Below are 22,557 nucleotides of genomic sequence, written 5' to 3'. Positions count from 1 at the left end.
AGTCGCCTTTAAATAGCCACCTATGGCAGGTGTTGAAGGGTAGTCCTATAGACGATTGATAATAATTATGTCCTATTAGCTGGATGCTTTGAAATCAGGGCCTCAGGGTGACAATTGAAAAAGTGACTTGGAATGGGCCCCTGTCTAGCACTACGAGGGACTAGCGGGTGAGCTTGTAGTTTATGGAGCGGCCTAGTGCGAATTTCGGGCTATGTAATCTCATGGCATCAGCAGTACTCCGGTTGGTGTGTTTAATTGGAAATGTCGTGCAAGTCTTTTGTACATGGTTTCAATGATGCAACGATACCAGGCAATGATCTCAACACAACATATAGTAAATTCATACCTCATCATTTCTGCTCGAGAAAACCGTTGAATCATTATTCTATACCATGTTGCAGTGCAAACAAGTCGAATTCAAGGCCCCGGATGGAGTCACCCTCCGGGGCCACTTCTGCCTAGCCTCGTCGTCCGGAAAGAGCTTAGCAGGGATCATGACTCCCGGCGTGAGAAACCCGTCTTTTCTACCCACAGTTCGTCTCCCCCTAACTGAATGACGTAGGTGAACACCACCCACAATGTCTTTCTTCGTTTGAGCTGGTGCGGTTTATAGAGAAGACTGCAGTACTCCTCATTAGTGCGGCAGGGCATCGTATCTCGCCGGTCGAGCCGCAAAGGGATGTGTATCTCGAAGCACTGCAGCGAGACGGTGGCAAGGGCGGGGTGAGGTTGGGGGGAGGGAAATACTTGTCGACGAGGGGAGAGGATACCTGGACATCTTGGATGGCGAGAGTACGGAAGGTAATTTTGAATTCAAAGGTGTCAAACAACTATTCCACCGGATTCATAATCCTCCTTTCTTAGGCTCATGAGTAGTGAGGCTGATGTCTGAGACTCAAATAAGGGTGCCTGTCATCAGCGCAGCACTAATGCTGTAAGGTATAATGATCTGTACGAACATGGGCTATTTAGCTACAAGAGAAACGTATGGGGACAGTTTACCACCCCAGAGGCATCTCTTAATTCTGCGTTAATAATATAGTAGCTCAATGTTCCTCTATGCGATGAATTAGGAAATAATCTCTTAGCCCGCAGAGTGAAGCCCAATAAATGCATAGGTAGTATCCCGCAGGATTGTACACAGCGCCGTAAGCGATACTCAGTTTTAATCTACTTGGCTAGTTGCCTTGCCGGCATCAAACAAACTTTGGTATTCTGTGGCGTTGAACCTGGAGCATATGGGCTACTGTACTTGTCTATAGTTTTTCTACGAAGGACGTGAGATCTCGCGGCCTGCGTTATATATCAAGAACCATGGTACGAGCACGGCCTTAAAATATCTTGGCACCAACCCCAAGTTGACAAGATCTATATATACACAAGTCAACTCACCAACACCAACAAGATATTATCATAAAAAAAAAAGGCTAAAATTTACGCCAAACAAGACACTTGCCATGGGCGAAATATATAACTTAATATAGGGTTTGGCTTAGGAATGTAAATGAGATCTTCGTTTTCTTGACATACGGAAAGTCTAACGTTACAATAGGTAATTGTAGGAAGACAAAATATTTACTCCTAGGCCATGCAAGAATCCTGGAATTAAAGCAGCTTTATCTGCGTCTACCCGAGGACAGAGCATCCGGACCTTCGTGGCACATGCGTCTCACATACCTTGGTAGACAGTATAGTATTCATGTCAGCTCTGCAGTCCAAGCTTAAGTATTGGTCCCTGCGTCCTTGCAGGTTACACCATTATCTTCGGTACGGCTGGTCGGGGAAGAGGACCGTGTGACTGAGAGGGAGGGAGAGGGTGACACGGGTGGTTGTGCGGTCGCATTGTTGCATGAAATGATGGGATAGAGGTAAAGTAAGACATATTTAGTCAAGCCTTTTCAGTTTTGATAGCGTGTCGGTTTAGTCCAGGAAAGGAAACAAATGGGCGATCATACCGAGTATGATTTACCTTTGATAACGAGCACCTCGGAAGAGATCATCCTGGTCCCATCTGATATCCCCTCAGAAGTTTTTAGGAGTCACCCTGCACGGTACTCAATTGGAAGCACTGTTCGATTGCGACACCCGAAAAACAAGTTGGGCCCTAGTTGCCTCCCCCTGACTGATAGCCATGACTAGCACGGATCCAGAACTAGTCAGCAGCCACGTCTGTGAGCTTAAACCACCCAAGCTCCCCTGACGTAGGATTTTGGGTAGCATGTTTGGGTAATGATCATTGCCTAGATAAGCACCTCACATCTTTAGGTGGCACAATGACGAGTGAGGAGCTCATGGTTGGGATATTGGTCGATCATAAAGGGGGGACGTTTCAAACCCACTTAGGAGTGCATGTGTGCATGTGTGCTTGTTGAACTCTCCCCTGGGTAGTAGAAGCGATTTGATCACTGGGGAAAGGAAAGAGAGTAAACAATTTGCTCGCTCGGATATTGGTACAAGCTTTTCATCTGTGGTACCCTGTACATCGTCGGGACAGATCAAAAACCTTCAACATCCCCTCTGAGGATGAACACCGAGTCGGGTCTCGGAAGTCTTCCGGGTGTCGACGCGCGGTATGAATACTCATCAGCTTCTCGGTGGAGATCGGAGAACCCGGTCGGAAGGGAGATGGGCAATATCTATGAAATTCTTCCCGATGGTGTGATAGGTATCTTCAAGCCCCGAGTACTGATATTGAATTATAGTATGTAGGTGGGTATTAGCATAGATTGGGATCTCTATGTGGTTCCTAACTGGCCAAATCAATCAGGAACTAGTGGAAAGCAGGTATCTCGCAGGTATCTTGCATGACGGAAATGTTTCGCCTGTCGGGTGATTTCCCATGATGTCAAAGACACACAAGGGATGACTTGGACTAGTTCGTAATCGCATTTTCATACATTTTCATACATTTTCATACATTTTCATACATTTTCATACATTTTCATTCGTCAAGACGAAAATAGAAAGAGAAGGGGGAGAGATAAGACCAGAGATATGACTTAGTCAACATAGAGAAGGTAAATTCAACGCTAAAAAAAAAGAGTTGCTCCACTGATCTTCCTCAAATCTCTGATCCCGAAGATCACTCTTCACTGTTCTGATACCATGTATCCACTTACACCCCTTTAACCTGACGCGGCCATCAGATTCTTTTTTGACTCTGCGGATTTGTGGGACCTCATGGGTTTGTGAAACCCCTAGACTTTTTGACGATGAGCTCAGTTCCCCCCTGTCTCTCTCTCCTTTGGGGGGGGGATCTTCTGCTCGGCCAACGGTTAAGGTTCGGTGAGGTTCGACGATATACGATCCATAACTTCGGCTGTGATGACAATCCATTCCCTTTCAGGCTAGAGAACCGGGTCTCGTTCAACTAATGTGCGAATCTCCCGCAATACCCGCCAAAGGGGGATGTACCGTATATATTCATCATTCTGGCTGTCATGTTCCCATACCTCGGCCCATCCGCTACTCTTGTCCATGAACCTTGCCAGCTGGTTGACCTATCGTGGCAAAATGGCAAAACTCGTGAGAGAACCTGGCATGGGAATGACGCCTCTGCGGCTACACGGGGAAATCATGGCCCCAAAGAAATCCAGAAATCCCCCTCCAATGCAGTCTCATTGGGCCTCTGACTCTTCTTGATACGGTCCGTGTGCTGCCCAGAAAGCCGGCAAGGACCTTTTTTCTCTTTTTTATTTTAGTCTTGTCTTTAACCGAGAAGATGCTCGTAAATAGAGGGAACTCCTGCATCCCAGACTTCGTGTCCATTGTCTCTTTTATATTGATCTGCCTTGCCTGCTTTCTTTCCTCCCTACCCCTTCCTCCGAGGTTGCATATGTTCTTATTTTCCGATACAATATCCTATGTCTAATTATGTACACATGACATAGTCATTCCTGGTGGGACTTCCTCCGATCTCAACACCCCCCTTTTCCTGAGAAGCTCTAGACCTGGCGTGCAGGTTCGTGTCGGTTCTTTTTTGTATTGGAGACAGATTTCTCTCTTTTTGTTTTTATGCTTCTGCTTTGAATGAGGTGAGCTCATTATCTGGTTGGTTGTTGAAGCTCATAAAGTCCCGGAAACAAGAGATTTCCCATGTTATCTCACATAGCTGACTGTTGCTGGGTTACAGTTGACCACCTGGACACTGGACACATGAACCGCACTACCCGTGCTTTTAAGAGCTCGGTCACCGAAGGGGTCTGTGAGCTCTACTGAGTAACCAGGAAGTAGATGCCAATTTGAGAGAAAGGATTACACCAGAATGGCGGGAGGTTATTTTGACCTTCCGATCTCCCGCAGCGCCTCTGATGAAGGATCGTCAAGTCTATCAAGGTCGCGTTCCTTTACATCATCACTGCCCAGTGATAGCTTTCAAGGCCAGCCAGTGTCTCAGGTGCGGAGCTTCAGTGACGGTAGCGCACAGGACAAGTATCGGAATGCAGGCATTCTAAAAAGCGCAAATCGCGTCAAGCTTACAGCCAGCGAATTCGAGTGGAGAGAACAGCCTACTGGGTCCATGGTCGAATTCCGACTGGATCAAAGGGGCACCGAGCTGCCGCAAAGACCATTACCCACTGCCAACATTCCGGGTTTCCAGGAAAAAGTCCCCTCAAGCTCGCAACTGGTACCACAGGTGGAAGATGATCACACTAGCGCGTCAGTAGATGTTACTGGTTTGACGATCAACACCCGGACTAATCCCCTAGGAACTTCAGGAGATTATGAACTGGGTCAGAGTGCGCATGACAAGGGGCGGGCCATCTGTTTCGCACATGAAAGGGCCCACAGGCTCGCATCCCTTCTCAATTGTTCCCAGAATTCTCCGAAGCAAAGTCCTCGGTGCAGCCTAGTGTCTTCAATTGGTACCAACCCGGCTGAAGTGGCGTACAGGACTGAAGATGGAGATAAATTCCCTGTGATAAGCTTCCCTGAGAAACAACAACTTTTCGACCACTTAATAGATGAACATGAAGCGGACATCTTAGACGGGCGATCAACACCGCGCAACTCCGAAGCCCATTATCTAGTGCATCAAATGTCACCTCGAGACCTGAACTTTCTGACTCGCCCTCGGTCTCCCGGTTTGCACTCCAGTGACCAAGACTCGGCCAGCGAGGACAGGAACTCATACGAGTCTGCTGAACGGACGACAAATTACCGCGGAGGCATTCTTTCATCGCTGCTCAAACTTTACGACCAGCCTCCTTATAACCACAACCAAGGCCGAGGACGTTATGGGCGCTCTCGACAAAAGAGCTCTTCCGAGTTCAGTGGACGCGAAGTGTCCCCGGACTCTGTTTGGAAACCGCAAAGGAAGTGGTACGACAAGTCTATCGCTCGTTCCAGCATTTCCATGGCCGGCTCATCCCGTCGCTCTGGCTCTCCTTTTTCCATGCTCACGCGGTCCCGCAGTAGTGGTGCTGCCATTCCAAGCCTAGGCCGCTCACGTCCCAAGCCTCAGCTTGAGGATGAAATTCATATCACTGTTCATATTGCAGAGCTTCTGTCTCGACAACGATACTTGATCCAGCTTTGTCGCGCTTTGATGAAATATGGCGCTCCAACTCATCGGTTGGAGGAATATATGCGCATGACAGCTCGTGTCATCCAGATAGATGGCCAGTTTTTGTATATACCCGGCTGCATGATCATCTCCTTTGACGATACCTCCACACATACAACAGAGGTCAAGGTCGTCCGGTCCAGTCAAGGCATCGATCTCGGTAAGCTGGCCGATGTGCATGAGATTTATAAGGAGGTGATTCACGATATCATTGGGGTTGAAGAGGCAATACACCGGCTCGATGAGGTTATGAAGAAGCAGAGCAAATTCCACATTATGTTCCTCATCTTCGCCCACGGCTGTGCTAGCGCATCAGTTGGGCCCTTTGCCTTCAATGCTCGACCGGTTGATATCCCCGTGGCGTTTCTACTAGGATGTCTCCTCGGAGTGTTACAATTGATCCTGTCAACCAAATCGAGTTTGTATTCGAATGTGTTTGAGATCTCTGCCGCAGTCCTGACGTCTTTCCTTGCTCGTGCCTTTGGGAGCATCAAATTCCATGGGGAACCTCTGTTCTGCTTTTCTGCCCTCGCACAGTCGGCCATCGCCCTCATCCTACCTGGCTACACTGTACTATGTGCCAGTCTAGAGCTCCAGTCACGCAGTATAGTTGCGGGCTCTGTTCGCATGGTCTATGCTATCATATACTCCCTCTTCCTCGGGTTTGGAATTACTATTGGCACTGCCGTTTACGGTCTCCTCGACTCTCAAGCTTCAACAGCGTATACATGCCCCGCCAGCCCCATCCACAATGAATACCTGCAGCGGTTTCCGTTTGTGATCCTATTCACTGTGTGTCTGGCAATCGTCAACCGCGCCAAGTGGAAACAAATGCCGATTATGATAGTAATTTCTCTGGCTGGCTACGTGACCAACTACTTCAGCGCCAAACGCTTCTATTCCAACACCCAGGTGTCCAATGCTTTGGGTGCGTTTGTCATTGGAGTAATGGGAAATTTCTACAGCCGGCTACGGCATGGCCTCGCCGCTGCGGCAATGCTGCCGGCAATCTTTGTCCTTGTTCCTTCTGGTCTTGCGGCCAGTGGGTCTCTGATATCTGGCATTACTTCTGCGGAGGAAATGACCCGATCTCCATATGCGGTTGTGAACAATGGAACACAAGGATTCGTCGACGCGGCAAAGAAGCTATCAGCAGACGAGGCCAGAAACCAAAGCTATGGGGTCGTTTTCGATATCGGATATGGCATGGTCCAAGTTGCCATTGGAACGACAGTTGGTCTCTTCCTAGCCGCCTTGGTGGTTTATCCACTAGGCAAGAAGCGAAGCGGACTGTTTAGCTTCTAAGCCGTGGAGCTCCCTGAAGCCTCTACCTCTATCTATTGCATTCATCTCTCTTTTTGTTGCGTACATTGCTTTGTTGTCATGCTCGACTACCGAGTCTCTTGGACATTTCACATACGTGAACACCGAATTTGAGGATCGGGAGTTCATTGCTGTATTCTAGTTATTTTCTGTTTGATGAGACTGGCAAATGCAAAGTCTCTTGGCTCTTTGCTGCGTCATCTCGATCTTTTTACCCCTTTCCCTCGCCGACCCAGTCTATATTGACTCACTATCCCGCGACCCTCTTCGTCCGAACATATATAGAAACTACGATTCTCACGAGTTATGACCAAAATCATTGAGGCCCTCCTTTTGCGTGCCTGTCCTTTTATTTTCCTGGTCGTTCCTCTCGAGTATCATATACGAATGTGGAGACGGGAAGAAACTGTATTGTGTGAGCTTTGTTGTGTGTATCTTCTCACTGAAATTTCGAAAGCATCAATTGACGGAGCAGCAATGTGACTTTTTTTGTTATTTTGTTATATACATCAGCTTAGACTCTTGTAGACATGGCGTGTTATTGCACAATCATAACGTTGCCTTCTATACTGTTGATCCTATTTGATCCTATCCAACCCTATACAACAGTATCCCCCGATTCTACTCAGTCATATACGAATTCTCTTTGCCAGGCTATCTTTTGTTAGGCCGTTAATAGAAATGACGTAGAAATCGTGTAACCCACGTGTTCTTCTGGACATGGTTTTAAAGAAATCTTAGAATAGTAAACCCACATCTTGCTATGTAATTTTTGTTGCTGAGCTCACTACCACCAGGTAAATTAGGGAATCTTACCATATGGATAATAGAAAGTAGAAGATCAATGGCTGGATGGCATGCATTAGGTGCTTGACTACCTATTTACTCCATCTCGAATCTCTGTCTCAAATTTGAATTCAATGAATGCACCCCATGGAGCACTGGATATCTCAGAATTGCAGACCCTAAACCCCAAACTCCGAGCTTGTCAAACGTTTGAAATGCCACTGTAAATGCGCCTTTCCCCATCCCATGATGTCGGACTGGGTTTTTCATCAAAATCATCGCTATCAATCAATTCATTCATGGTGAATTCACGCAGGAAACAGAAAAGGTAAGAAAGGAACACGAATGCCATTCGCCAGAAAGCAAATTACTGACAATATACGTAGGAGGAACCTCCCGGGAAAAGCGGATGGATAGTATTTTCTATCGTCTCTCCACCCGACTAAGTGCTCCAAGAATGAGACCCAGATCTTCCTTAATTCTCGGTGGTGGTGTGTGTTCGTCGTCGTTGCCTTCCATTGCGAGACGACGTTGCGTGTTCTGCGCATCGCGCTCTTCCAGTCGCTGTGAACAGATGCGTAATATTCGGGATGAAACGGTATCTGCGGAGGCACGGTATAGTTCGATGTCATGCACACCCGCTGCGAAGGCATCGAGCGTTGGTGCCAGCCCAGAAGTGATGGACGATAATTGAGCAGAGACGGCAGATGGAGTAATAGGTGGTCGGGTTGAAGATGGGGTAGATGATTCGCCTTCTGGCTGATTCGAGGGATTGAGAGATTCCAGTATGGCTTGTTGTGAGGGATCGAGGAGAGAGGGGTCGACTTCTTCGCGTTGTGATTTACGTGAAGATTGTTTATCTTTTTGCTTGTTGTCGGGTTGTAGTTTAGCCTTGACAGTTGGGATCGCTGGCTGTCGAAGAAGCGCATTAAGAGACTGCCTTTCTTTGTGTAATCTAGAAGCTCGTTAGTCCTATACACTTGTGACAGCTCTCGGCGATGCACTTACTTCTGTATATGCTCCTCCAATTCCTTGATCTTGTCTGTATTTTGTACGTTTCGCGGGTTCGGCTTCTTGATAACCACGGCTGGAGGATTCAAATCTTCGCGGCTGAGCCAGTTCGAAAGCTCCGAGTTGCTCGAGAAATCCTGAAGAAGCTCCTCTTGAATCACACGCGCTGGAAAAGGTCAGATCAACAACCTCTCACACAAGTCAACGGGTTTCACGTACCTGCTAAGCGTGCACTTTGATCGTCCGAGTTTGAGCCTCCTGAGGGCTTTTCTCCTATTGCACGAGTCGCACACCAAATTAATAGTTGGCGCATCCTTCGCGGCTCCGGGATTCCGTCATCGGCGATATGCTTGTAGAAATCCGCTGTACCAACTTCTCGATGGGGTAACGCTGCGAGAAAAGAGACAAAAAAAATCAGCATTCAGCCGTTTGCAGCCCGTCTCAAACCAAGAAACCTACCATTTGAAGTCCCTGAGTCGATTAGAAAGCTAGCCCTTCGTCCTCGCATACTCAAACTGCTTCGCCGTCGCCCTTTATCGCTTTTATCACCCTTTCCGCCTCTGAACTCTTTATTGCGCTGAATCACCGGAGTATCGGCTACCGGCAATGCCACCTTTGTACCCTCTGGCGGTTGCACCGGAGAATTATATCCATTTGACCCAGACACTTGCACTTGCTGTTTGGCTTTTGGTGGTCGTCCTGCTTTCTTCGGTTTCTTTGTTTCAGGCTGATGCTCTGGGCTGTCGCGGGCTCGTGATGAGCGGATCTTGTTTGTCGGTTCAGATTCAAGTTCTGTGTGTATAGTCTTTGCAGCCCCCCTCGTGGGCCTCCTGCTTGAAAGCTCCACGCTCTTCCCCTTTGCTGGCACCGCGCTTGAAGTGATATCGTCGCCTATTTGCTTTTTCCGTGGCCGTCCTCTTTTCGGTGTTGACTTGGTAGGCGCATTTTCCATGTCCGAACGAGGGTTTTCGGGAACTGCTTCGATTGACGGCCTGGGTTTCTTTGATGGTAGTAGAGAGAACTGGAACCCTTCCGCATCCTCCTCGTATGCCACTAAAGAGACAAATTAGAATATTTGTTTCATCCCTCACTCGACGAATGTTCACCCCCAGCAAATTACTCACCAGCTGGCCGCTTCCCTAGCTTATTTGTGCTCTCAAGTTCTTGATTACCTGCGCTGAGTCGCGTAGTCCTCTGTTCCCTAACCTTTCCAGTCCCACTAGACGCGGTCGCAGAACGCGATTGTGTCTTCGGAGCGGCCATTGAAATCGTCCCCAGCGGTTCGCGACGCTTTGTCTTGGTCGTTGTGGTCGCCAGGACCGCGACTGTCATGTCAGGAGGGGTTCACGCGGGGTTATTGTGATCGGGAATAACGCAGGGGTGGCGAGACAAGCACCCCCGTTTCGGTGTCAACTAGTCACTTCGGGGTATCCTGTTCTCCAGCCAAATACCCCTGTTTGAAGAGGCTTCCTCGAGAAACAACAAGCGCGACTCCAGTGTGGTTATGAATGTCAAACCCAACTTAAAACCCCCTAAACAGCTGATCGAGCTGGACACGGTATCGTCGGATCAGACAGTTTGTTGATCAATAGGTACTTGGTGTGTGTATAGGGTGGTGGCACGGTTGAGTTGAGGTCGGGTCAGTCGGCCCGCGGAATGTTAGGCGCGGGTCGCGTCCCAATTCAGAACTGCAGCTGAGGAGCAGCAGATTAGGCGACTTATTCAATTCAATCGCGAAAAAGACACGCAAGGGAGAGGCAGGTTGGGGTGTGAGTGGTGGGTTGGATTCTCGCACGCGGTTGTTTTGGTCGGCGCGTGGGGACCGCGCTAGTCTGTTTTGGGACTAACGGTTATACTTCAACGCTCTTTTACTTTGACTGCTTCACTGCTTTCATTCATATGATAAAATATTGAAGCGCTGTTCATATATGACTGGCTCTAAAATGCAACTCTCTCCCTCATCTCTTCTATCCCCAATCCTCGCAATGCGCAGATGCTGCTAGATAAACGCTATGATGTTTTCACCAGAATACAAATAACACCCCGACACCGATGTTGAAAAACAATATGTTCAGTGAGAAAAAAGCGGTGGGAGTTGAGCCCTGTCCACTCCAGAGGAAAAAAGAATGACAGATCATTGGACCGACTTGAGTAAAGTGGAGGTCTTGCTAGGTGGTGCCAGGCTGCCCTCGATGCGCCGCTTGGCTTCTTGCATCTCCTCGGCAGTGATATTCTCCGACTTCTTGGGCATGTCAGGTTCATACTGAGGAATATCCGGGCTGTGTCCGACGGACATGCCAACTCGGATCTAATGAGAAGGGAGTGTTAGTATATAATTGATCAAGTATGAGAAACAGGGTTCGCCTCTTACCAAAGTTTCCAAAGCACCCTTGGAGTTGTCCGCCAGGTCCCTGTCGAAATTGACCATGCCATCTTCAAAGAGCACTAAAAGGGTGCTACCACCGAACTTAAAGTAGCCCAGTTCTTCAGCGCGAGAAACCTTCTCGCCGGCTTTCCGGGTGATGACGGTGCTGCCAACCATCATGGCACCAACGCAGACAACCATAACTCGGCCATGCTCAACAGAGTCAATGGGGACGAGAATGCGGACATTTTCACCGTAGACATCCAAGGCGGATCGGATCGCCATGGGATTCACCGTATAGTACTCACCCTCGATGGTCTTGGGTTGACCCATGATTCCATCTACGGGGATGTGAAAGCGGTGGTAATCTTGAGGTGCCAGACGGAACACTCCGACACCACCGTTTCGGTATCGAGCAGCATCCTCTGGGTAAGCATTGCCTAACAATCTTTCAATTGAGAACTCACGACCCTTGACCCAGATGCTGGTTGCATCGCTCAAGCGGTCAAAGACCACGGATCGACAGTCGGCGGGAGAGACAACAATCTTAGGCTCGTCGGGAGCGGAGCATGGACGGGCCTCAGGTTTGAGGGCACGGTAGAAGAATTCGTTGAAGTTGCGGAACTTGTCTAGGGGCATCAAGACTTCGGACATATCTAGCTGGTGGAAATTGATAAAGTCCTTGATCTGAGATGCTGAAGCTGGGTCGTCATATTTGCGACCCTGCTTGACACTCAAAGAGCGCAACACACGGCGGACTGGTAAAATGTTAGCAAATAGATCTTTCTATTAGACAGAGAAACTTGGCATACTTCGCTTCTTTTCCATATCCCGACTTTTAATACCCTTATACAGCAGCCGGATGCCGAGTCGCACATAGACACTCATGCGTTCCTCGTTGATCTGACCCGTGATGCGATCTTGTACAAGGATATTGGCCGAGTTCGCTCCGAGTTTGTATCCGCCGTATGAAATTTTTGTGATAACTTTAGAGTACCACTTGCGCTGTGCCTGGCTGGAAGTCACAAAACCACCCATCACTAAGTTGTCAACCTGGCGCCAGTCCTGACTTGCGCAGGTGGCAATGTGCGTGATGATATCCGCATCAGAGCGTTTCGCAAGACGTGGCTGGTGGCAAAGTGGGCACTCGCGAATCTCGACGACATGCTCCTCGCCCCTCTCGTCTGCGAGATCATCAGGCTGGAGATACTCATCAGCAGAGCTGGATTGCTCTTCACTGGATAATGTTGGAATAGATGTTTTCTGCGGATCGGTATTGGAAGCGGCAGCAGTGTTGGTTTCCGAAATGTGCTCGTCGCTGCTAGATGGCTCACTATCCTGACTTCCAGCATTCGACAGAGGAAGCGAAGTTGCTCTGGGAAGAGCCATTGAATTTCTCTTCTGCAGGGTTTGAAGCGTGTCCTCGAGACAAACCACTGCTTGGTCGAATGTCAGATCGTCGGTTTCATCAGGCTCATTCTCTGCGCTGTAGCGTTCGAAGAAGCTGTCAATTGTCGACTCCTTTAGCGTTGAACCGAGAGTGTCAAGCATTGTCGTCATCTCCACCTTGTCAATGCGACCGCTATCGTCAGCGTCATATTGCCTAAGCATCAACCTCCAGAACTGCTGCCGGAGAGCACTATACGGCAGGTACTTCGCCTTGACATGGAGCTCCGGTGAATGTTTGTCTTCCCACCGTTCTCTATTCTTGAGTATGAGGGGAATAGTATAGGATCTGAAGCCGTCCTCGTCGGGTGGAGGAGCTGACTCGCCATCATACATGTTCAGTGTGGATGGTTGCATTGAGCTAGCACTATCCATCTCTGAAATTCCTTCTTCTGGGAGGGAAGAAGGCGTAAGGAGGGTCGGTGCTGGCGCTTCGAGCATTGATTGGCTTGAGACTGAAGTGGCAGAGTGACGCGTCTTTATTATAGGCCGAGCCATTTTGGAGAGACTTGAGGAAGAATGCGAGGGCCTGATTCCAGATCGTGAGGGTCTGACTCCAGATCGCGAGGGACTAACTCCAGATCGAGTACCGAACTTAGCAGCTGTAGTGGGATCAACTTCCTCCACCTCGTCTACAAACTGATATAATCCCGTCTCGGGGTCTGCTTCTGGGCCAGACCGAACGAGATTTTGCAGAGGGAAACCCGCAGAGGCAACAAAATCATTCCCCGAGAACTTGTCTCGATCTATCACAGTGAAGCTGATGGTATAAGACTGTTCATGCCGCATCACCTGGAACACCATTTTCTCATGATACACTGGGTTCAGGTTATGGCGGATGACCGGAGTTCTCAAGGTTTTCCTTCCGAGAGAGGTCACGACAAAAGGATCCATGTCGAACGATGTCCGCGTTACTAGCACATCAATTAGCATCTAGCATTTTGCCATGCGGGAGGATGATCCATACCATTTCGTTCAGGGGGCAGATCGGTCACCTTAACAATTTCCATGAATACAATACCCTGCACTCCAGTCCCCGAGCCCGAGAATTGGTAGGCACGAGCTGCCAGGGACTTGCGTCTCAAGCGAGCTAGCCGAAGTCGCCGACGGCGCTTTTCCCCCACCTCTGGGCCACCTGCTAGGTCATCAGCCTCATCAGAGGTCTCATCGTCCTGTTCCAATTCATCGAAGTCGGCGGGAGGGATCTGAGGCTGATCATCCTCATCACCCGAGTATACCAATTTCTTGAACTTGCCGAATATGTCCGGTGGCGTAGCAATGGGATTCGCGGAATCGGCAAGGGAGAACTGCAACAGGATCTCGCCCGACACAGTGCTGTCCTTCTTTTTTGACGTCTTCCGCTTAGAATTCAAAGTGTACCATTTAGGCTAAGGATCAAGTCAGCACGAGCCACCAATTATCCGAGCAACGTGTCCCTTCACCCACCGGTTGGTTCACCTGGCCATCAGCAAAGATGTCCTCCAATGCAATATCAAACTCGCCGAGGTAATCCTTGCCAAACCGATCATGATCCCAGCATATAGCTTCCAATAGCGGCACACCCACCACGGGCATCTCGAACGAGACGTTCCATTCTGGGTTCAGGGTCTTGAATATGGTCGGTGTCGACTGCCTCGCATCTCCTAATGTAACGACCAAATACTGTACAACATGTAAGCGGCCTCGGTTCGAATTGTCTTCGTTGGGAGGGTGCTTACTGGGTCGCTCGTGCCACCTCGATCTTTGGCTGCAAGGTTGCGTCCCTAATGAAACCATTGAAATCAGCCAGGGAGTCCAGGACATAAAAGAAAGGTCACACAATTCTTCGATACTTACCCGGATCACTGAAACCTTGAGTAGCAGGTGTTTGGTTTCCGATGATCGCAGAGGACTGGTGCTTCTGCTCTGTCCGGGAGTCGACGACGCGCTCCTCGCGGTGAGGTGCGAGCTCAACCGTTGGGGTAATGCCAACCGGACCATTGCGGATGTACACAAAACGAGAGGAAAGGAAAAAAGAGAAAAGAAAGAAGACCAAAAAAGTGTTGGGCGGGTGGCTTGGCCCCCCTGGTCAACACAATTGTTGACGTCCTAAAAGACCCCAGACGTTGATCGACGATCCGCTGGTTGTGCTCCGGGTCGATCACAGGCCAAGAAACGGATTTACCCACTGTAATTTCCAAAGTTCCCTTTCAAACGCAGGGATTGGTTCAAGTAGGGGTTAAAGATCATACGATCTCAATGGAAATGTAGAGAAACTTGAGGGGAAAAGTGGAAGAAACACTACGAATTGGGGGCAATTGGCGACTGGGGGGTCGATATCAAGAAAAACCCCACACCGCAAGTTATTACAGGGTGAAATAGGAAAAATGGATGCCTATTGTGTACATATGTACTTGGCGATGCCCTGAATATACATGTATCTCTTTTGATTTCTTTTAAAAAAAACCCCTGTATGCAATGTACTCCGTAAGCCGCACGAATGTATGCAGTACCCCGCATCATACTATTCTACTATATCGTAGCCATGCTTTGGAAATTATGGTGGCATGAATGTTGTAGAAAAGGATAGATCTAAAGTCAGTCTTGTCGTCGGTCTGTTCGTCCCCAAACTTCGTCGGCATTAGCTTTGCCTTTGGTTTCCGGCACAAATTGATAGATGAAGAACCCAAGTAACCCGGCCATAGCCGCAAACACCCAGTATACCTGTCCACGACCACCGAGAGCATCATCGAGCACTGGGAAGAATTGTGCCACCACAAAGGTTGCGATCCAGTTGGCGCCCAGCGCCCAGCTTTGTGCCGCGCCGACAGCCTCGGGTCCCACAAGCTCGGAGGCCAGGATGAAGGGGACCGGGCCCAGTCCGACCGCAAAACATGCCACAAAAAGTAAGGCAGCAATCGCCGTCAAGATCTTAGCGCTGATATAGATACTTATCGCGAGAAGTACAGAACTGCAGCCCATACCGCAGATGCTCAGCATCAGGCACAACTTTCGGCCAATGCGATCGGGCAGTGGAGAGCACGCCAGCGTGATCACGAGATTAACCGCAGATATCATTACCGTGAGTAGCGCAGCAGTCGTGGGTAAGATGCTTTGTAATAAGGACACGCTGTACATAACAATACTGTTCATCCCGGTGAGTTGCTGAGCGACCATCACGCCAACCACAGCAATAATAGCTGGGCGGTAGTAGGGATCTTTGACAACTTGCATAAACGTGACAGCAGGCTTCTGAGGCGTCCTGTCACCAGATGGAGAGAGCAAGGATTCTTCCTCGCCAGATACAGGGGCATCTGTGGTCCTCCAGCTCGCAATCTCCGCTTCAATATCGGCATCCCGACCACGGATCCGCTGCAGGACCCGGCGTGCCTGACTGATCTTTCCGTGTTCCGCGAGCCACGAAGGACTTTCTGGTACCAAGAAAAGCCCCAGAAGTTCCAGAGCACCGACGATACCAGCCACAGCCAGTATGAGTCTCCAGAGGCTTGCTTCGCTCCAGAAATATCCCAGAGATTGGGTCAACAGAATACCGACATTGGTCATAATCTGGGTGAAGGCACCAAAGAGGCCTCGAGCACTGGGAGGAGCGGTTTCTGAAATGTAGATAGGCCCAACCACGATTGCAGCACCAGAGCCAATTCCAGAGAGGAATCTACCAAGACTTAAGATAGGAATCGCCGGTGCAAGTGTCTCTGCCACGGGCCCCAGAATAAAGAACAATGTGGTCACTCGTAATGCAAGTAGACGTCCGTACTTTGTCGCGACAGGTCCTGCCAGCAAGGCTCCAAGTAAGCCACCGAGCGTGTAGATCGAAGAGACGAGGCCGAATTGCGATGGGGTCATAGGGAAGCATTGCGGTAGACCATGAAAAGTGATATCTGCAGAATGAATCCCTTGACGTTCACATGTTATCACAGCTTTGGGGGCATTGAGCTCTGCCTAGGTAAACTGCGTATCAGTAATGTTCGACGAACATAGAGCAGGTGATATCGTACCAGATGGAAACCAAATTGAAGCGGGCCAAGCGTGACAACAAACACGAGATATATTAGGTATGGTGTAACCCTCGACTGGGTTGATGCGCCCAAAACCATTGTGAGACAAATTCTAGGCCAATCGACGACCTTGGGACGGATTCAAGGTACGTTAAGAGATCCGGAGCTTAAGATGACGTTTGCCGATAAAGATAAGATGATCTGAGGTTAAATTGGTCAGACGAGAAATGTCTGCCTAGGTGGCCAAATTTCACATTGAATTTGGTTCGTAGGTTCTCCTCCACGATTCAGAAATGACCTGAACCAGTTGAATAGTTGAAAGCTACAAGTTGTTGAAGCTGCAACCTTCCGTAGATCCGACATGTGATCTGACTAAGCGTTGACTCGGCTGAACTTATCGCATTGTACAATTCAGACAATACCTTGAAAATATCTCTCTTCTGATCTTTCAATCCTTTTTTATATTCAAAGAACTGGAAACCGTGGAGAAGGGTGTCTCTCCACCAATGGAGTGACAACATCATCGGCCCATCCTGATCCACAAATGAGTCTGACAAACCCGCCCTCTTCCTCCGGCTCTCTCTCGCGAACCAGAGTCGGTAACTTGAAACGGAGTCTCCAGGCTACTGTCGATGGTAATTATATATCTTCCTTGAATCTGGTTACTCGTGATTCCTTGGTATAACGCCTTGTCTCTTCCTGTCTTTCCATCATGTTTGGAAAAGGTTTCCCTTTCTTGAATTCTGGAGGATTCTATTCTCGTGGTAACTCTTTCCCTTTGATTCTTTTTGTGATGATGTTGTTTCTGTGGTGCTAGTTGACAATTTGAATCGACCCTGGCCAACACATTCGATCCTCAATCTGGCAACCGGAATATGCTGACCGGGGGGTTATACAGATGCCATTGAATCAAGAAGACCCGGTGGTTATACCAGCAAAGTCCGGGTCCGAGATCGATATAATATAGTAGGCTTCATCAGCAGCGGTACCTATGGCCGAGTGTACAAGGCTGTCGGCAAGAATGGCAAAAAAGGGGAGTTTGCAATCAAGAAGTAAAAGGCTTTCCCTCCAACATTCGATTTCTTCTTCATTCTAACCTCACCCAGATTCAAGCCCGACAAGGAAGGCGAAACGATCCAGTACACGGGTCTGTCGCAGTCGGCTATCCGTGAAATGGCATTGTGCACTGAACTCTCACATGCCAATGTCGTCCAACTAGAAGAGATCATTCTGGAGGACAAATGCATATTCATGGTATTTGAATATACAGAGCATGATTTGCTGCAGATCATTCATCATCACACCCAGCCTCAGCGACATGCTATTCCAGCAACCATGGTCCGGTCTATCATGTTCCAGTTGTTGAATGGACTGCTCTATCTGCATACCAACTGGGTCTTGCATCGTGATTTAAAACCAGCCAATATCCTCGTCACTTCAAGCGGTGCTATTCGCATCGGCGACTTGGGGCTAGCGCGTCTGTTCTACAAGCCACTCAACTCCCTATTCTCGGGCGACAAAGTCGTCGTCACAATATGGTACCGTGCACCCGAGCTGCTCATGGGAAGTCGGCACTATACTCCTGCCGTCGATATGTGGGCAATAGGATGCATTTTCGCCGAATTGCTCTCGCTACGCCCAATCTTCAAAGGTGAAGAAGCCAAAATGGACAGCAAGAAAACAGTCCCCTTCCAGCGCAACCAAATGATGAAGATTGTCGAAATCCTCGGTCTTCCCCGCAAAGAATCCTGGCCAGGTCTAGCCTCCATGCCCGAATATTCACAACTCCAGTCCCTGGTGCTCCACCGCCAACCTTCACATTTCCATCGCGGCTCTAATCTTGAAGGCTGGTACCAAAGCTGTTTGAAAAACGGTGGATACACTTCCACCTCCGGTGCCGGCACCCCCGGTGCAGATGGTTTCGATCTTCTGTCGCGTATGCTTGAATATGACCCGTCAAAACGGCTTACCGCTGAGCAAGCCCTTGAGCACCCGTACTTCACCAATGGCGGCGCCATCAGCGGTAACTGCTTCGAGGGTATCGAGGGCAAATACCCACACCGTCGGGTCACCCAGGATGACAATGATATTCGTACCGGCAGTCTTCCTGGCACCAAACGGAGTGGACTGCCGGATGATTCGTTGATGAGAGCTTCCAAGCGCCTCAAGGAGTAATCTTTTCATTTGCTTGCTGCATATCTGTGTTGATCATATTTTGCGGCGTGTGGACAGGCTGGCCATGATATCCACCCACATCATACATTTAATTCGGTGTTAGCGTTACAGTAACTAGGGAAATTGCATCATGATGATTTACGCGGGATTTGGTTGGCCATTTAGCCCTAGAGGACTACAAGACCACTATGTATTTTGTATGAACGTGGGTTTAACGCCCAATTAAAGGAGTCATTCGAACTCTGTCAGATACTAATCATTTCAATTGCATAGAATGCGCCATTTGTACTTATGCCTCCCGTCATTTCCCAGTTCCTAATCCCATATTCGCAAAATATCGTACATGTTGAACCATCCCCGAAGAACCCCCAGATAGCACCCAATGATGATAACGCCGAAAGGATGAAAAGGATTGCGTAAAAAGATAATCAGTACCCTGCCATCAAAGCGAAAAGTCAGTGATCATTGTCAGAAAATCAGACAAGGGATTAATAGTCACTCACCATTCTGTTCATGTCGCTTGTCTCCGCTGGTATCATCCTTGCCGTCACCGCCCACGGTAGAAGCGTGGTTAGCGGCATCTTTGATGCCCTGCTCGTCACCACGCAGCGCCTCGAAGTAGCCTTTAATATCTTCCGCGCTGACAGCCTGCCCACTCTCAGCGAAGGGCTGCAGGAACACCTTAAGTTTGTCACGCAGATGGTTGTATGCCATTGCGCCCTCGATGGCACGCACCCGATCCATGTTGTTGAGTGCTGCTTCGCCACGATCGTAGATGCTGCCCGTCCCGACACTGGCGGCACCATTTGCCTGGCCGTCGTCAGACATGGGAGGCTCATATGTATCCTCTTCTTCGCGAAGCTGGGGGTGGGGAACCAGCTTGGGGAAGCACTCTGCGCATCGGCACAGCTGACCATGAAAATCATCCAAGGCGAAGAGGGAGAACGATTCCACTGGAGTGGACTTGGGGAGCTCCGTGTGCTTGGGGGCGGATGGCTTTTTAGAAGCATCACTTTCTTTCTTGGTGGGCTCCTCTTCCTTCACGGCCTTCGATGGCTGTTCCTCGACAGAAACCTCTTCTTCTTCTTCTTTAGTTCGCTTGGTAACACGCTCTCCTTCAATGGTGCCCTCGTCATCTGCCTTGCGCTTTTTTGAGTGTTCGGTCTTCTCCTGGTCCTTAGGTTCGATCTCCTTGGGCTCAGTGGCTGGTACAGAGAGATCCTCGGCCACATTTGAGACCTTCTTGAGCCCACCTTCCCGGAAAACTGGCGGCAAGAAACCAGGAGTGCCCGCATAGGGCTTAATCCAGGGGTTAGAATCGATGCATTTGAAGCAGATCAGATGGTCGAAATCATCCTCCGCGGGAAACCCAGGTGGGAGTATATCTTCTTCGTCCTCTGCTGGAGCGTCTTTGGTGGCATCACCGCCGCCATGTCCACTGACCTTGGGGGCAGCCTTGTTCCAATCACGCGACAAGCCGATGAGACACTCCGGGTGCCACCAGTCCTCGCCGCAGCCTCCGGTCTCGACGGTGCCAAGTCCCAGACACTGGTACATTGTTCCCTTTTCCGAATACGCATCGTACTGTTCGCCGCAGCCACAGAACTGATTGCGAAAATTATGGTTGTATGCGTTGCCTGCTGCAGCCTTTTGGGAGTGCACGCCCTTCTTGCCGGTTGCCGGGTCTTCACGAAGTGTGCAGCAAGAAGATGATGGTAAACGGGTGGTTCCACAGTCGCAGACAAAGTTGCGCTTGTTGAAGAGCTCGACTAGAGTATGCTCGCCGTGACAAGCGATCGAGCACGAGTAACACACGGCAGCGGCAGTGTAGAATTCGTTGGAGTCGGTAGGAGGAGGATTGCAGGTGAGACACGCAAAGAGGACCTGTCGCAATGGCCCAAGGTCATATGTGCAAGAGTCAAAGGCCTAAAGTCAATAGGTCAGCTGTGGAACAAGTCGCGCGCCATCTGCTTTGTCCAGATACTCACATAAGGAAGAGCCTCGCGCGCATCTGCCTCTAGTTGAAGCTGGGACTCAATAAACCTAAAAATGAGTTAGTATGATCGTTTTCCTAATGTGAGGGAAGTATTGGGGGAATGCGTCATACTCTTTCGCGGTCTGGGAATTCTGGGAGCCCATGCTCTCACTACGGGCATCCTCGGCGATCTTAGCAACAACCGAGTGCGTGGGGTCCATTGTTGGGATGTTTATCTGTGTCCTTATCGTAGGAATTGGCAAATAGCGAATGGCCTAAGAGTCATGAGTGTCGAAGCGCTTCGTTAGATAAAGACGCGACGAGATGGAGTCGCGACATAACTTAAAGTTTCTGCCGGCAGATTCCAACAAAAGCAGGGCGGTCTAGATACACGGGGTATGTTGTATTTTTCCAATATCATCCCAACAATATTAGAATGTCCTCCATTTAGTAACAAATTTCAGTTTAATGTGCCATCATAATCACAGTAAAGTGAGACCAAAGGGAAATTTTTAGCAGTCGAACCACCTTATTCCTAAAATGATTCATGTTACTTGCCGTCCTACACCGCTTATTATAAACAACGATATCCGTCTCCACATAGTACTACATACGATCCCCTCATGGGTTTCCTCTAAGGTCGAACAAGCACCTTATACATACAGGTGGATCCTGGCTGTTGATACCAGTCGCTCTACCAGCACCGGGATTACGATATCAACGGTCAACGTCGGCCTACCGATTGGGATCTCGAAACCACACTGCGATGGCTGCAAGCAGAGTATTCAGGTCGTATAAATCGAAATATGCTGCTCAAATTTAGAGTCAATGACCGAGAAGAAATTACTCGACCGTGTTTCTATAATCGAGAACAGATATTGTACTTGATCCGCCGAGAAGCTTTCATGGAGTACTCCGCAGATACTCGACCTTGCATCTGCTGCTGTCTTGAAGCAGGCCCTTCCCATATGAAAAATAATGTAAGTATTTCCATATTGTAAGTGGCTTATAGCGTACTCCATGGCTGCAATATGCGACTAATCAAAGTCAAACTGAGATTTGCGGGATGTACAGGGCGTGGTATGTATCCACACCCACTCCACTACCCTATGGGTGCAAAGATGTATTGTACTAGTACATATGTTGTAGTAGCCCTAGAGATACGTTTGATTTGAAATCCAAACATTAACTTGTTCAAGGCTGTATATTATCCACTTCGCGGGAAGATTAGCCCTTTAGATTTTCCTGTTAATTCCCAATATTACTTAGTTTATAAGGCCATCACTTACCTTGGCACATAACTCAATTCCTACGAGAGTGCAAACATATTGGATTCTAGAATATGCCTATTCTGATAAGAACTATAGACTGCTCCAATAAGCAGTACACGAAATGACAGGGATCATCCATTTATTTCTAACCAGCTCGGATGTTGGGCTCTGGGAGCTCCACTCTTTCTTTTCTCTCCCTTCCAAAGTTTTCTCATGTATCCATATCATTCGAGTTAATCTGTCCTTCTTGGGCGTGCTTTTCTTTCCTTTCTACTGAGAGCAGTTTCTCCTTGGCTTGCCAACTATTGTCTGGAAAGATGCCAGCCTATGCGTCCGAGGTAATTGAGACTGGCAAAGAGAAGGAGAACAGTACCCAGACAACTGATGCTCTCACGAGAGATAGGCCAAATTCACCACTTCCATCACCTCTCGATGGCGGATTTCATGTCTGGGTTCAGGTCGTTGCGGGACACCTCGACGTAGCCCTAACTTTGGGCTACGCCTCCAGTTTCGGCGTGTTCCAAAACTACTATGACTCTGCGCTACCACAAGCCCCCTCCGGTATTTCATGAATCGGTGGCTTCCAGGTCTTCTGTCTTTTGTTCATCTCGACGCTCTCTGGCCACGCGACAGATGCTGGATTG

General features: G+C 49.0%; 7 protein-coding genes across 7 annotated transcripts; 3 read left to right on the top strand and 4 right to left on the bottom strand.

Moving 5' to 3' along the window:
- Positions 1–4,264: 4,264 nt before the first annotated feature.
- N7537_010769 (threonine/serine exporter family protein) lies at positions 4,265–6,871 on the top strand (the record flags this gene model as incomplete). Its single annotated transcript, XM_056901823.1, has 1 exon — positions 4,265–6,871. One exon carries the CDS (start codon positions 4,265–4,267, stop codon positions 6,869–6,871), a length of 2,607 nt encoding a protein of 868 aa, XP_056747110.1.
- Positions 6,872–8,098: 1,227 nt separating this feature from the next.
- On the bottom strand, positions 8,099–10,018 carry N7537_010768 (Mis12-Mtw1 family protein; the record flags this gene model as incomplete). Its single annotated transcript, XM_056901822.1, has 5 exons — positions 8,099–8,630; positions 8,684–8,852; positions 8,906–9,076; positions 9,146–9,739; positions 9,811–10,018. 5 exons carry the CDS (start codon positions 10,016–10,018, stop codon positions 8,099–8,101), a joined length of 1,674 nt encoding a protein of 557 aa, XP_056747109.1.
- A 797-nt stretch (positions 10,019–10,815) lies between these two features.
- Positions 10,816–14,494, bottom strand: N7537_010767 (putative phosphatidylserine decarboxylase Psd2). Its single transcript, XM_056901821.1, has 7 exons — positions 14,334–14,494; positions 14,216–14,260; positions 13,944–14,159; positions 13,465–13,885; positions 11,864–13,411; positions 11,058–11,809; positions 10,816–10,994 (listed from the first exon to the last, which is right to left on the bottom strand). Exons 1-7 carry the CDS (start codon positions 14,475–14,477, stop codon positions 10,821–10,823), a joined length of 3,300 nt encoding a protein of 1,099 aa, XP_056747108.1. The 5' UTR covers positions 14,478–14,494; the 3' UTR covers positions 10,816–10,820.
- Positions 14,495–15,074: 580 nt separating this feature from the next.
- Positions 15,075–16,591, bottom strand: N7537_010766 (putative MFS glucose transporter; the record flags this gene model as incomplete). The annotated part of the gene is made up of 2 exons (XM_056901820.1): positions 15,075–16,436; positions 16,493–16,591. The coding sequence occupies 2 exons, from the start codon at positions 16,589–16,591 to the stop codon at positions 15,075–15,077; spliced, it is 1,461 nt and encodes a 486-aa protein (XP_056747107.1).
- A 445-nt stretch (positions 16,592–17,036) lies between these two features.
- ssn3 (cyclin-dependent serine/threonine protein kinase SSN3) lies at positions 17,037–18,667 on the top strand (the record flags this gene model as incomplete). Its single annotated transcript, XM_056901819.1, has 3 exons — positions 17,037–17,127; positions 17,391–17,544; positions 17,599–18,667. The coding sequence occupies 3 exons, from the start codon at positions 17,037–17,039 to the stop codon at positions 18,665–18,667; spliced, it is 1,314 nt and encodes a 437-aa protein (XP_056747106.1).
- A 495-nt stretch (positions 18,668–19,162) lies between these two features.
- On the bottom strand, positions 19,163–20,863 carry N7537_010764 (putative metaphase-anaphase transition protein (Mlo2); the record flags this gene model as incomplete). Its single annotated transcript, XM_056901818.1, has 3 exons — positions 19,163–20,593; positions 20,656–20,710; positions 20,775–20,863. The coding sequence occupies 3 exons, from the start codon at positions 20,861–20,863 to the stop codon at positions 19,163–19,165; spliced, it is 1,575 nt and encodes a 524-aa protein (XP_056747105.1).
- A 1,367-nt stretch (positions 20,864–22,230) lies between these two features.
- On the top strand, positions 22,231–22,485 carry N7537_010763 (Major facilitator superfamily domain general substrate transporter; the record flags this gene model as incomplete). The annotated part of the gene is made up of 1 exon (XM_056901817.1): positions 22,231–22,485. The coding sequence occupies one exon, from the start codon at positions 22,231–22,233 to the stop codon at positions 22,483–22,485; it is 255 nt and encodes an 84-aa protein (XP_056747104.1).
- Between the last annotated feature and the right edge of the window lie 72 nt (positions 22,486–22,557).

This window comes from Penicillium hordei (genome assembly GCF_028827395.1).
Source record: "Penicillium hordei strain IBT 12815 chromosome Unknown utg000006l_segment0_segment0, whole genome shotgun sequence".
Classification (NCBI taxonomy): Eukaryota; Fungi; Ascomycota; class Eurotiomycetes; order Eurotiales; family Aspergillaceae; genus Penicillium; species Penicillium hordei.
The sequence above is the reverse complement of the archived record's forward strand: the minus strand, read 5'-3'. Positions and strand labels throughout refer to the sequence as shown.